Source organism: Ixodes scapularis, unplaced genomic scaffold, assembly GCF_016920785.2.
Source record: "Ixodes scapularis isolate PalLabHiFi unplaced genomic scaffold, ASM1692078v2 PGA_scaffold2__306_contigs__length_199485367, whole genome shotgun sequence".
Classification (NCBI taxonomy): domain Eukaryota; kingdom Metazoa; phylum Arthropoda; class Arachnida; order Ixodida; family Ixodidae; genus Ixodes; species Ixodes scapularis.
Window position 1 is genome coordinate 108942495 of NW_024609857.1, and position 13828 is coordinate 108956322.

At 42.5% G+C, this 13828-nt stretch overlaps 1 protein-coding gene across 3 annotated transcripts in view; it reads left to right on the forward strand.

Annotated features, from left to right (window-relative positions):
- Window positions 1-11730, forward strand: part of LOC8052828 (MKRN2 opposite strand protein) — a 51386-nt gene extending 39656 nt beyond the window's left edge. For all 3 annotated transcript variants that reach the window (XM_029968302.2, XM_029968303.2, XM_029968306.2), the window contains one exon: window positions 9010-11730. In XM_029968302.2, coding sequence (XP_029824162.1) covers window positions 9010-9235 — 226 coding nt within the window. In that variant the 3' untranslated portion in view covers window positions 9236-11730. The remainder of the gene's footprint in view (window positions 1-9009) is intronic.
- The last annotated feature ends 2098 nt before the right edge of the window (window positions 11731-13828 follow it).

The window sequence follows — 13828 nt, forward strand, 5'->3', positions numbered from 1 at the left end:
AGTGGCCTGGCTTAGCGCATATTATGCTCAGGATTATTACAGGTCGACCTGTTGTAAGTTAATTTGTAAAGAGAGAGGAAAACACAACTCTATATATATTTGAATGAATATGGTAATCATGGTAGTTTTTGTGCAGCTGTAAATATAAAAAGCAGCAAAATCTGACGTAATTCTGGTTTCTACGCCGCTAAATAGCAGTATCACCTTCAAAGATCAAGTGTAGCCTTTTATACTATATTTGGGTGGTTGTCTTTGCAGTTTATAATATTAGAGTCTTGAGTTTGGTAGGCTCATTATACTTACGGCACACATTTTTATTGGTAGACGTAGTGGATAAGCTGGTTCTTGCTGGCATTAACAAAAATATATATATATTTACAAGCTACTACCGAGCATAAAATGAAGAGGGGAGAGAGGATTTATCCCAATGGGCTATGATTCACGTTTCAGCCCTTTTTAATGCCCATTCTAAATTAAACCTTCTCTGACTAGAGCCTTATTTAAGACAGTAAGAAGACTGTGTTCCTTTTATGCCAGATCTATTCTTATCGCAAACAGTAATAAGTCATATGCTCGAGTATCAAAGAAGAACCTTTGATCACTACATAAATGAACTCATTTAGCGATGCAATCAATTTTTCATTCTCAAATGACGTGTTAACAGATGCTGGCACCTGCTCCAAAAGCGTCAGTGGCTGCTGCAAACCGATATTTTTCCTGCTACAGAACCTGCTACAAAAGGTCAAATGCTGCTTCCATCACTGCATCCGATGTACTCAACATTAATCTTCTGCTCGAAAAGATGACCCATGCACATATACGGGTTGCTTATTTGCTTAGATTTCGGGCTTTATGAAACCGCAGCCAACAAGTTGTGTAAAACGGTGCAAGGTCTTTGAAAATGGCCATCTCCTCTGGAGTGCCACAAGGTTCTTTCCTTGGTGCAGTGTGCAGACGGCGCATCGATTGTAGCACCAGTCTCATCCCAATTTGACATACATCGCTTGCAACATTATCGGGAAGGTATGAGAGTTGGACCACGGCTCAACACTGTACATCTAAGTAAGAACTGCGTGACAATGCACTTCTCAACCAGTAAAACATGCATCAGTCCTGACTGTGCCATCATCATCATCATCATCATCATGTCTCTCTATTGTGCCCAGAAATGACGAGAAGTCTGTAATGCGGCACTGGTATATAAAAGTTAAGAAAATAATCATGCATAAATTCCACATGCCAAAATATACATCCATGAATTCATATGAAGAACAGAAATTCATTCGAGCAACTTGCATACATCACTCAGAATAAAATAGCATAATACGCAGTTGTCTTTTGAATTCAACACATAGTTAATAAGAATATCCGAGTTTTCATTTCCAAAATTATTGACACATATCTGCATTCTAGATAAAGGCGATGACATTAGGTTGTTTTGAGTGTAAAAAGTAAAAGCACTCCTATTAAAATGAGCCGGATCATTAAAATTAACTTTGCATAAAAGCTTGGAGTCTATATCATCATGAATTACTCTGTGCAAAAACGCTATATCACATGTCAGCCTTCAGGCAGATAAAACTTGAAGCCCTATTTTAGCAAGAAGTTCATAACTATAAAAATGTCTTCTGCCAAAATGTTTTTCATAAGCTATGCGTACCAAATGTCTCTGAACCGACTCTGTTTGTGCTTCATCATGTGCACTAAGAGAATTTCACACTATTGAACCAAATTCTCGTCTAGAGCTGACAAGGGAGCAAACCAAGTGGAGCAAGCAAGCATGGCCCACAAAAAGTTGAGTTGTGCAAGTTATCATTCCCAGCAATCTAACTGTGGTACAAACAATCTGGCTGATGTAGCTGAACGAAAGCGAACTATCAAAATGCACGCTAAGATCACGAATAAGAGACACTCGAGAAATAATCCTACTTTCAATCTAATACAAATATGACAGGTTCACGTTTTCCACTGTATGACAAAACCTTAGTTTTTTTCAGGATTAATTATTAAAAGATTTTCCATACACCAATCAAATACAGTCGAACCCCACAATAACGAAACCGCCGGGGAAGGAAATTTTTTCATTCTCGTGAGAATTTTGCTGTTGCGGAAATGGACAAATCAGCACAGCTATTACTTCCCATGATGCTGTCCTTGGATATCAGAATCTATGAAAGTGAGCTGCACGGGATACTAAACTCCTCCACAATATCAGACTTTCTGCCTATCACAGCTACGGTGATGATCGCAGATTTCTCCTGAAGTGAAAAAAACTTGCGCTTTTTAACAGGAGGCAGCATCTTTCCGACAGGCCAAACAAAAGGTAGTAAACAAGGCACGAGTGATCTCGGGCTAGGGTTGCCAGGTGGGTTCTAGCTCAAATCGCCAAATGCCAGAAGGTGTAGCCCAAAAGTAGCCAAATGCAAGAGATTTATATAGCACAAAAGTATTCACATTGAAAATATCTGCAGAGTCTAAAAGATTGTCCGCTCGAATGTATGGGCTCAAGGCGAAGGAACGGCACCTGCATATCTAGGGTTAGGAGCAGTTTGCGAGATCTACAACATCTTGAAATGTACTAAAAGCTTTTATTTCAAACACAAAAAAAGTACCAAAATTTTTTACACGTGTTTTAACAGTCACATATTATAAAACACTCACTCGTGCTCGGCTGACGAGCTTCATACATGACTTCCGTGTTAAAACGGGCAAAACATTCTTCTGTAGGATTGATGTCCTTACATCACTCATTCTTTCCAAGGAAAGCAAACTTTACATAGGGGATGTTTTGAAGAGTTTGAAGGGACATCTTATTCCTTAGATCTGACTTTGTGAGGGACACGCGACTGAATACTCTCTCCACGGCGGCATTCAACTTGGGCAGTGTTAGGGGAGCGATGGCAAGCTCGGATAGCAACCATAACATGGCTGCTCCTGCGCTTCTGACTTGACTCCTTTGTCATATCCAATACATCACGCGTTATGAGACGGCATCAAACTCTGCTGGATGTCTCGAGTTGCCTTTAGTGTCCTTTTTCTTCAGAAGAGGTGCCTCCTGTACGGGGATGATGGGAAACTCGAGGAGATAAAAGACATCGGTAGGAAGGAGAAAGGACTCGGGAGCATAAGATAGGCCACAATAAATGCAAAAGCGAGGTGTTCGGAGCTGAATCTAGGACGGTAGCTCACTGGAGCTAATAGGATCTGGCGTCACACTCGCGCATCTTCACACAAAAATACCCTGAAAGCAGGAATCCTGAAAGGGTGGACTGTCGCTTTGTGCCCATGCTGAAGTATCTTTTGCACATCTACTCTAATCAAGCAAAAAATAAAAAATAAAAAAATTGTTGCAATAGGATTTGAAATAGTTCAAAAATAGCCACATAGCCAGCCACCTTATTTCAATGCCAAACACATTTTAAAATAGCCCAATTTGGCTATCAATAGCCCAACCTGGTAACCCTGATCTCGGCGTGCACGTGGCAGACGGCGAAATGGCAGCAGGCAGCCGGCGGTATCGTCACATGTGAAACGTCACATACCTACGTAGTTGCCAACAGATGGCCTAGCGAAACGCTGTTTTCAGCGACCAAATAAAAGACATCTTGTTGTTATTATTATCATTATCCAACCAAATGTAAACAGCAATGGCCATGCCGATGCTTCATGCAAATGTATGAGCCCCACTTGTCGGATGAGTGTGCTGTTCCACTTTTCATACTTCTGGGTTGCCAACCGGCTCATGTGCCGAAAAAATGTTGCAGATCACTACCCCAAACTTCCGTTAATGCGGGACTCCTTTTTAGAAAGTTTTTGCTGTTGAAAGGGTGCAAATGCATTGAACTCTATGGGTGTTCGCCGGGGCCACCAGATTTAATTGCCGCGAGAATTTCGCTCTTGAGGGCTTTTGTTATTGAGAGGTTCAACTGTATACACGACGCATCATTCTGAAGAAGCACCCAGTCATCCCTCAAACGAATTCTCAAAAAGAGTTTGATGTCGTCAGCAAATAGCAACGCATTTGAATTAGCTACGCAAGTTTTAATGTCATTGATAAAAATCAGAAACAAAAGTGGCCCTAAATTGAAGCCCTGAGGTACTCTAGACGGGGGAAAAAAAGGATCATCAAAAACTGCTTAATACACGGACGACTCAGCGAAGGTCAGTCAGATAGCTTTTGAACCAATTTACGAGCACAGGAGAAAATCCGTTCTGCGATAGGTATGCAAGAGCAAGGCATGATTAACTTTGTCAAATGCCTTAGAGATCAAAATAAATAACCTCAACCTGACCACGACCATGAACATAGGGCACTGAATAATCGAGAAAAGTACATAGATTCGTCTTAGTTGAGCGTTCTTTATGAACCATGCTGAAAGTCAGTAATGCATTGATTGAAATAAAAAGACATGTGTGTGCTTTAAAATCTCAAATACCTTTGCAAAAGCATATAGCTGGGACACAGGGTGATAATTGTATGCGGCAGAAGTATTCCCAGCCTTGTGTACTGGAACAACAACCAACTCCTTCCAAACAGATGGAAAAATCCCTTACACAAGGAAATATTTAATATATGTTCTAAGACAGCTGCTAACACACTCGAACAGCCCTTAACAATAAAATTGGGAATCGTATCTATTCCAGTTGATAATTTCGGTTTCAGTTTTTTTATGGCCTCCGTTAGTTTGCGAACAGAGAGTAATGGTGATCATTCAATAATGCACTGTCTGCAGGAACATTTGAAGAAAAGCAACCATTAAAGTGACTTGCGAATTTGTTAGCAATGCCTTTAGTGTCAGACAGATGTCCTGAATCCTCTTTAAGCTGATACCTTGTCCACTGCATCTCGTGTGCTCTTTGGTGAATTTCCAAAGTTTATCTGGATTGCGTAACAAACTATCTTCTACTGTTCTCAGATAAACACTCTTGTCATGAATAAAGAACCTTTTCACAGGAGAGCGATACATGCTAAACCTAGCGTACTAGGTTTTTGCTCCATTTTTCGTGAACATTTTATGACAGTGGGCTTTTTTGTGATATAGTGTATCAGATATTTTGAATAATTTGCAGGGTACTTTTTGGGCTTGGATGATCACTGAGGAATAAACTGATTCATTCCATTTTTTACTGCTGCTGTGAATGATATCTCTGCTGAATCAGCTGAAACATCCTCTAAGATGGGCAACCATTTATTATCTTCAAAATACTTATAAAGGCCAAAAATAGTCGCCTTCTTTGAAAGTGTAGTACATGCAGCTTTCACTAGCTTCTGCTCTTAAAGAACCATAAAAAGTGACAGTAAAAGGCGGGAGATGGACGTAAGCCTTTACAAGGGGAATTTCGGCCAACGTTATGCCGTGAATGGGAGCATTTGAAAGTAAGAGGTCTGGAACGTTTCCAGCACTATTACCTTAGTTCTTCAATTGGTATAGTCCATTAAAATGTATGAAATTCAAGAGGTGAGCCAATTTGCTTATTGTTTGACTATTTTTGCTAATATTGATAACTCCTGCCGACCAATCAACACCTGGTAAGATAAAATTACCATAAATAGGGAAACGAAACTTTGAAAAATCGATCTCATTTTCCAGCATTTTGAAATGTTCAATAAAAATATGGCTATCCAATAGAGGGAAATAAAAATTTCCGATTAGGTAGTTAGGCCCATCATTCGCGAGTGTTTCTACCCAAACGCATTCTGAATATGATTCTAGGTCACGTCTTAGATGTGAGGCAATTGAATTATCGACGGCAATTAAAACACCTCCCCCAAATTTTTGCCCAGTCACAGCCTAGTCTCTATCACAATGATAATGTTATAGAATGAGGGAAAATAGCTCGCATTTGACATTTATTTATTAAGCCCGGTTTTAGTCAGACAAATAACATCAATATTGGAAGACACTACATTTGGCAAAAAGGTGTTTGCCTTGTTCGCAGACCACGAGCATTTTGCTAATAGGCACTAATTGTCCTTATTGTTCATCTGAGTAGGCTCATTTTCATCTATATGTGTACGACTGACGTCCAACTTTAAAAAAAACGGGCAGAAAATGCAACCATCAGTCCACACTTCGGGGTTGTTAATGATCTCAAAAGAGCCCTGTTCAACTTCTACATGAAGAGAAGAGTATGTCGCATACCTTGTTTTCAGTCTAGAACAGGAGAAGGACTCACCCTGCAGTAGAGGTTCAATTAGCAAACAAACATCAAAAGTTTTTGTGTCTGGAGCTACAGAAAGAGCGCTTTTCGAACTGGCGGCCGGGAAACAACACCCACCGTTGAAGCCTTTCCAGTTCCAACAGATGGCTTGGTTTTATGCCGTCTGTTCACGAGTATGAAGTCATCATTCTCCTCAGAAGGATTAAAGCGTTCACCTTGGCATTGACCTGGGTGATGATCTGATGTTCTTGCTGTCTTGCGATGTTCTTGCTGTCTTGGGCGATTACCGACGACAGTATGCGTTGAGACGCAACAAAGGAGGAACTCGATGGACGTGTTGGTATCACAGGCATGTTACGTTTTGTCGGGATAGAGGAGCCCCAGGCCTTTTTCTGTAGCAACGCAGTGACAGGTACCGGAACTGATGTAGGTAGCTGCTGCAGAAGTTTATGCTTGTGGTAAACGAGCTCCGAACGAAGGACATTGTTTTCCTCTCTAATGCACCTCACCCCGGCTGTCAGCACTTCCATTTTGTTGGCGATGGTGTTCATAAAACGGTTGACAGCTTGCTGGACGCAGTCTTCACTGGTGGGGCCGGTCCCGGTATCAGAATCGTTCTCGTCCCACAGCCATTGGAAGGGGCATCCAAGTCTCGCGCATCCTTCAAGCCTGAGCAATGTCAATGAGTGCAAGCGCTGCATTTGTAAGCACTTTTTCCAATTGCATAAACACCTCGTATTCTCTGGGATCAACTTTGATGTGATTGCAATGATGGCGACGGTTGCATTCACCCACACAAGCTAGAAAATTCTGCTTATCGCAGATGCAACTAGAGCAGCTGCCACATGCGTCCCTCCGCATCATGCTATCGCTGCTCCGCAGAGCTATCTATTCCACGTCCCCACCGCTCGGCTGCCATAGATGGCTCTCTGCTGTCATCCCGAGTCCACCTGTCCATCTTGGGTGCCTCATTTTTTGAAAATCCAGACTTTTCAGCGCACACTGCCGATGTTATCTCAAAGGCACAGAGGACATTTTGCTTAAGCTCTCATGTAGCAAGGCCACTTTACCCGGCGGTGCTGCAGGCACTTTGCGCTGCCTTAGTCCTGCCTTTGTTGGGGTGCTGCTTCACAGTCTGGTCTCCTTCTCAACAACACCTTATCGAGTGACAGGAGAGTGTGCAGCGCCATGCATCGCATACTGTATGTGGCTGGACCTTAGGAAAACCAGCTGGGCCATGCCCTGGATGACTACATGCTCTTGGCTGGTGCACTCTTGAGCAGAAGCGAAGGACTGCTGGGGGGGTTCAAGTGCTGTGCCGTCTGCTCGATGGATCAACTTCCGGATCCCGCCTGTCCGGTACAGTTTGCCCCAGTAACTCCCTGCTGCCAACTGCTGCTAGGGACTTCTCCACCCCCCTGACTGCTTGTAGTCCCCTACCAGCATCACGAGAGGAGTCTCAGAAACTTTGCCAAATCTTTGTGAGGTCTTTAGGCTTGCCTTGATTCACTTTCTCTGCCATTAATCCCCACCATCATCATGCCAGTTGTTCCATCTTGTTTTAACTTAACGTACATGGCGGCAGGCTAGTAGGCACATTTGCGTAAGGGTTTTTACCTTTCTGCTTTGCCTGGCACAGAGCCATGTATGCACCTGTTCCTGTGCAAATAATTCACTTATTGATGCTCCTAGTCCTGTAGCTTCCATGACCTTCTCACCAAAAGCGTTTTAGTTGCAGTTAATGCTTCATATTCTTCAAACACTTCAACATAGCAGTCTGCAGCTCTGTGGTTGGTTGTCCTTCATTTTTTCTGACAGACTAGCATTCACCGTTAACACTGGCAAACGAAGTTTCCTTGCAATGTTGGACTTTTTTTTAAATTGTTTTCTTGTAGCTTTTTTTAATTTGTTCCTATGAACAATAGAAACAAAAGTTAATTGATGCACTTTGGATCTTTAAAATTGTATCCATTATTTTGTTAGACTGAGGTGCCATCTGACAGAAATAATTGGGCTATGTTTTATAATCAACATGAAAAAAATAGGTATTCATTTTACCTTCGGCATTTTGCACTTTAAGTGACCTGGTAAGGCAGGTTTGAATCCCAGCAGAGATTCCCACAATCTGACGGAGGCTTATTGTGGAGAAAGCACCATGGGTGACCGAGATTTCACTTGCATGTCCAACGATCCCCAGGTGGTCGAAATTAATCCTCAGTCCTCCACTGGGGCGTGCCAGTTGTTGCTTTGGCGCACAAAACCACCAAATATGACTTTTTAAAGTGGAATGGCGATAAAAATATTCGAGTAAAATTATGCTTGGGAGGGAGGGAGGGGGCAGGGCGGGGCGGGGCGGGGCGGGGCGGGGCGGGGCGGGGCGGGGCGGGGCGGGGCGGGTTGGGGGATAAAACAAAGAGAAGTAGTCTACATTATTTTTGAAAATTGTTTGATTCAAGCGACAAGATGCTGAGCTGATGGACCAGCCATAATGCCATGGAAGTTCAGCGACTTCCTAACTATAGTTGGTGACAGGTTAGGAGTTCAGGGGAAGCTCCTTCCACCTTTTTACACTTTAGCAGAGCACGACATTGTAGAGGAGGTCACCTTCTCTCCAGCCTTCGCTTTGCTAAAGGGGATAGAGGTGGGAGGAGCTTCCCCTGAACTTTCATCCTGTCACCAGCTACAATAATATTATACAATTATAATTCTTTTGCCTTCATTATAAAATACAGGGATGAACACACTTGGCACAAGTTAATTGTGGTTGTTACTTAACAATATTAAACTGTTCAGCTCTCTCAGAATTGAGTCTCATTGTGGTTCCTATTTCTTCATTTTTATTTCCAGATATGATGAAAAAACCCACAACTGTTACTCCTTCGTAATTGCATTCCTGCGGATGCTCCAAATACCCGAACTCAAGCCATCGCTCAAGGACAAGCTGACGTTCTGCTCAGACTTCCTGGTCCCTCACACCAAGAATGTGGCGCGGTACATCTTGCTGTACAGGAAGCTTCTCCATGACAAGTGCTACGTGAAGAGGGGCCTCAGCGAGGCGCGACAGGCTCACTGATGCTGCAGCTTTGTTTTACTTAGCATTACTCCAGGAAGGAAGTGGTTGTACAGGAGCTTTTGGAAATTATCGGCTGAACCTTGCCTTGTTACCACTCTTGTAGTTAGGGTCAGGTGATTTTCAGATTATTGCACTATTTGTGTGCTTATAAGCTACAAGAACAAGCTGTGAGTCATACAGTGATATTATTAATATGGGCACCTCTCTTCCCCCCAAATATCATACATAATGTGAGTTGTCCATAATAATGAGACAAAAGTGTGTGCATTTATCCAGTTTGTCCCCGAATATCTTGTCTGTACACTGATCAACCAAAACTTTATGACCACCCCTACGCTGTGTGAATGAGCCTGCCTAGCTGACGCGCAATCTGTGTTATCTACCACCTGCTAATGCGGATGGTAGAGTTAAGAGCTGCGGGGGTACAGAAGGATCATTTTCTCGACTATGTGTGCATCTATTGGGAAAAGCTGCCGATTTAGGCGACTTTGACAAAGGGAAAACTGCGATGACCCTACGGCTCAAAACGATTATCTCGGAAACTGCAAAGCTCGTTTTGTGTTCACGAGCTTCTGTCATTGGTATGTATCAAAAGTGAAAAAATGATGGTGAAACTGTTTATAGACACCAAGGCGTTGCACGTTCATGCCTCATAAAAAATGTGGACGTTGAAGACTTTCTTACTTGATGAAGCAAAATAGGCATTTACCTGTGGCTCACCTGACAGCTAGATGGAATGCAGGTCACGGTACAAGTGTTTCTGAGCACGATTATTGGCCTTTGTTGGATGTGGGACTCCGCAGCAGACAGCCCTTGCAACCGTTTTGCTTGCCGAAGGTGAATCTGCACGGTGTTAGATGTAGGTTGTCATAATATTTTGACTGATCTGTGTATATTGGTATGCACATAGTAATGTGACATCACTGTATCAGTTTCTTTGAGGTTATAAGTGGACATTTATTTGCCATTATTTTGTGCACTTGGTACTCATGAAAGAGGTTTGGAAAGTCAGAGTTTCACTGTTCATGATCCTGCTGGGATCCCAGGGTGTTTTGGAAACCTTAGAAACTCTTCATTGTAATATTGTTTTTTCAGTGCCTTGGAGATTTTTCATCAAAAAGGTCCCTCCCTGAGTATGAAATCAACAAAATAAGGAGAAAAACAATTGAGCTGGTAATCATACTTGATTGCTTCAACCAACTCTTGCCTAGAGTGCACAAGCGGTGGGTGCTCTCAGATACATTGTGAAGTATGAAATTCAGAGGACAACAGCAAAATCAAAACTAGGAGCTGCAGGCATAGTCAAAATATAGGAACATTATGCAGGACCTGGCTTGAAGTTTGCTTTGAAACAGTATTTCTTCAAGAGCATAGTGGTGCGATTCTCAGCATTGGAATACCTAGTGCTCTTTAGAGTACTGTGGTTCTTGAGTTCTATGGTTGCTGGCTGGCACCATGAAGAAGTTTCAGCATATTATTCAGTCGTGTTAAATGTCATCTCACAAATTATCTGCAGTGCTTTCAAATGCACAGGCATGCGAGCACATCTTCATTGAGTGCCTTCTCTGCATGACCACGAGTACAAGGGTAGCACTTGCTTTTCTAAATGTTGCCGAGAACTCTTGAGACAAAATATTACTTGGGTCTTGCTTCTTTCTCTAGTCTGTTCAATTAGGGAGCTGTGGCTTGCAGTGGTCTATCAATCTATGCCGTTTGTATAGCTGATTGCTGCTCATAAGTCAGCTAGTGCGAAGAACACATACAATGCATAAATTTCTATGGATATGTTATTTGGTTCTGCGATTGAACCCTTTCAGTTATTTTTTTTTTTTTCACGGTTACCTGTGTTTGTCTTTGGGCTTAAGTGCAGTGCAAGGAAGTGATACAACTGCTATCATGACGATAAGTGAGGTGAACTAGTGCCTATTTCATATTTATTACTAAAGGTGCCTGGCGGATTTTTTGTAGACATATGACAATCTACCGAGTTTTACTTACAATGAAGCTGTCCTGACCACCGAGTGCTGAACATTTATAGTTTGCATTTAAAAGAAAGCTGACCTGAACGCTTTTATAATTTTCTCTTAGATGTGTGACATTTTGTATGTGCAAGTTAAGCAAGAAGTATAAATAGTATTTGTGGTGCTAGGATTCTCTATTTTGCTCACTAATGTACACTAGCTCAAAGCCAGCAAGTGAAAGTCTGCTGAAGATATTATGTACTTTGATTCATAGCCTATTTATTTTAACTTCTAACATCTTGTACAGGAATCGAGGGGCAGTTTTGTGCTAACTGACGTGGCAACAAATACACTCTTACATAACTGCCTATTGTAACCCAGGGAATAGTATTTTAGTTGACACATTTGGCAGTATAATGGTGGTCCCTTCCCGGTGGAGTTGGATTGTAATATTTATGCCGAGTCAATATACCCTTAGGTCACTCGCGCTATATTTATAATATTTATTATACCAAATAAACAATTTTTGCAGAATGTGGTTGATTTCTTCTCGGGCATGCAAGATGCAACAAAATGCGTCACAGGAACCGGCGCGTAGAACGAAGCACGCGCGGGGGCGTAGCCAAGTCGGCAGGAGATAAGGCTCCATCCACGCAAAAGGTCACGTGACTTATAATATAAGAACACGATTTGTTTTTTATATGTATATTATGCTTTCTTATAAGTAAATATAGGATATAAAAATAAAGACGTTAGATTTTATTGTGGTTTTAAAGTTAATATGTCACGTGACCTTACAAAATATTAGACAATTTATTAATTTTCCACTGTTTTCTAACACTAATATCAAATATCATGCGTCATAAAAACAGTATCAATATGTCTTTATAGTTATGTTGTCCAGGAGTCACACACGTGTGGGCGGCGTGCGTGCCGTCCGTGTGTGGGCGTGGTTGGCTTGGTGCGGGTGCGGCCTCCGGGGCCTACGCCCATGTGTGCATCGCTGCCGAGACGAGGCGGTTAGGCTTCGTTGTGTGTTTGGTTGGCTTGGCGTGGTTCTCACATGCAGCGAAGCGCTGATGTAACGCTGCTCAGGTGTCGGCAGCTACGTATTGTCAGCCATGAGCAACAGTTTTGACGGTGTGATACAAAGCGGATGAACGCTCCCGTCAGCACGCGCTTAGCGCAAGGTCAGCGCTATGCTTCTAACGCTCGGCTGCATGTGTGAACAGGAGTGTGAGCTTATGTGCATCGAAGATAACAAGTGCGAGCCCACCACTCCGTACGTTCTTGACTTGCGCGCACGCTCGCGCAGTCTGGATTTCTGCAGACTGCCCGCTCGTGCTTGCAGCTGTAGCGCACACAGACCGGTAGTCGATTCCTGCGTGGACGTAGCCAAGTCGGGGAGGGCCATACATCCACACCGGAAGTGACGTAGTACGTGGATGGAGCCTTATCTCCTTCCGACTTGGCTAGATCCCCGCGCGTGGATGTAGACACTCCCGTTGTTTTATTTCCTACGTTTCTCGGGGTTTACATTATGATGCTTCCTGACCAACTCGCCTGCACACTTTTGCTTCGTGTAAAAGTATGCGTTGTTGTGATCCTGGTGACTCGTTGTTCATGTATTGGTGAAGTAGGTGAGTGGACACAAGCACTGTTAGAGTTTCTGTCGACAGGCTGGCTGCAGAGCAAGCTACAGCGGAACAGGCATCTGCAGTATACACATTCACTGTCACAACCACAGAAACAAATATGAAAGCATATTACGTTATTATTTTTTATTTGGGGGACAAGCCAACATATGATTGATATGGCATCCACCAGTGGTCACTTCTCACCGATTGGTTGGTGGCTTGGTTTCCACCGTCACGAGGTCAACACGTGCAGCAGTCATTTTAACATCAGTGGAGATAGCCGAGCTTCTTTGGGAAGAGCTCCGTGGTGGCCCACAGATCTCCCGCAAATGAGAGACATGTTCATTTGCCTGAGAGAGGACAAAACTTTGATAGGCTAACATTTTAACCGTTAGTCTTGTTTGTATGAAATTTGCAGGGCGCATTCGTAGTAGTGAAAGAGGATGTCCTACACAGTTTCAAGATATATAAATTACAACTTTTGAAAGTACTTAGAAATAAACACCGGATCCATTGAAGAAAGCTATCGTAGAAAAAATGGTGATGATAATTGCGTTTCTTTTTTCCTTAAACGTACAGTGCAACACCTATATCACAGGGCTGTAGAAAGAAACCAGGAAAACTGCAATTTTGATTTAAAAAATGGAGAAAAAAAAGTTTTTTCTTGTTTGCATTAGGTTGGAGGATCCGCCAACTTTTCATATCAAAATGCTGAAATAAGTTTACAGCCACGTTCCTTACAAAATATCAGTTTATAAGCTCCGAAATCTGGCTCCACGCATGTTTCCGTTGTGAATTGATAGCTCTCGTGAACCTAAATTTGATGCCAAAAAGTGAAGCTTGGATAAACCGGTTGGAAAGTTCAAAAAGTTTCATTTTCGACGATGTCGGCATGTCGAAAATAATTTATTTCGAAAACAAAAAACTGCTTTGGTTACAGGAAAGAAACATTCTTACTGCATCCTTCGGGAGTTCTGCAAGCTTACGTTTGAAAA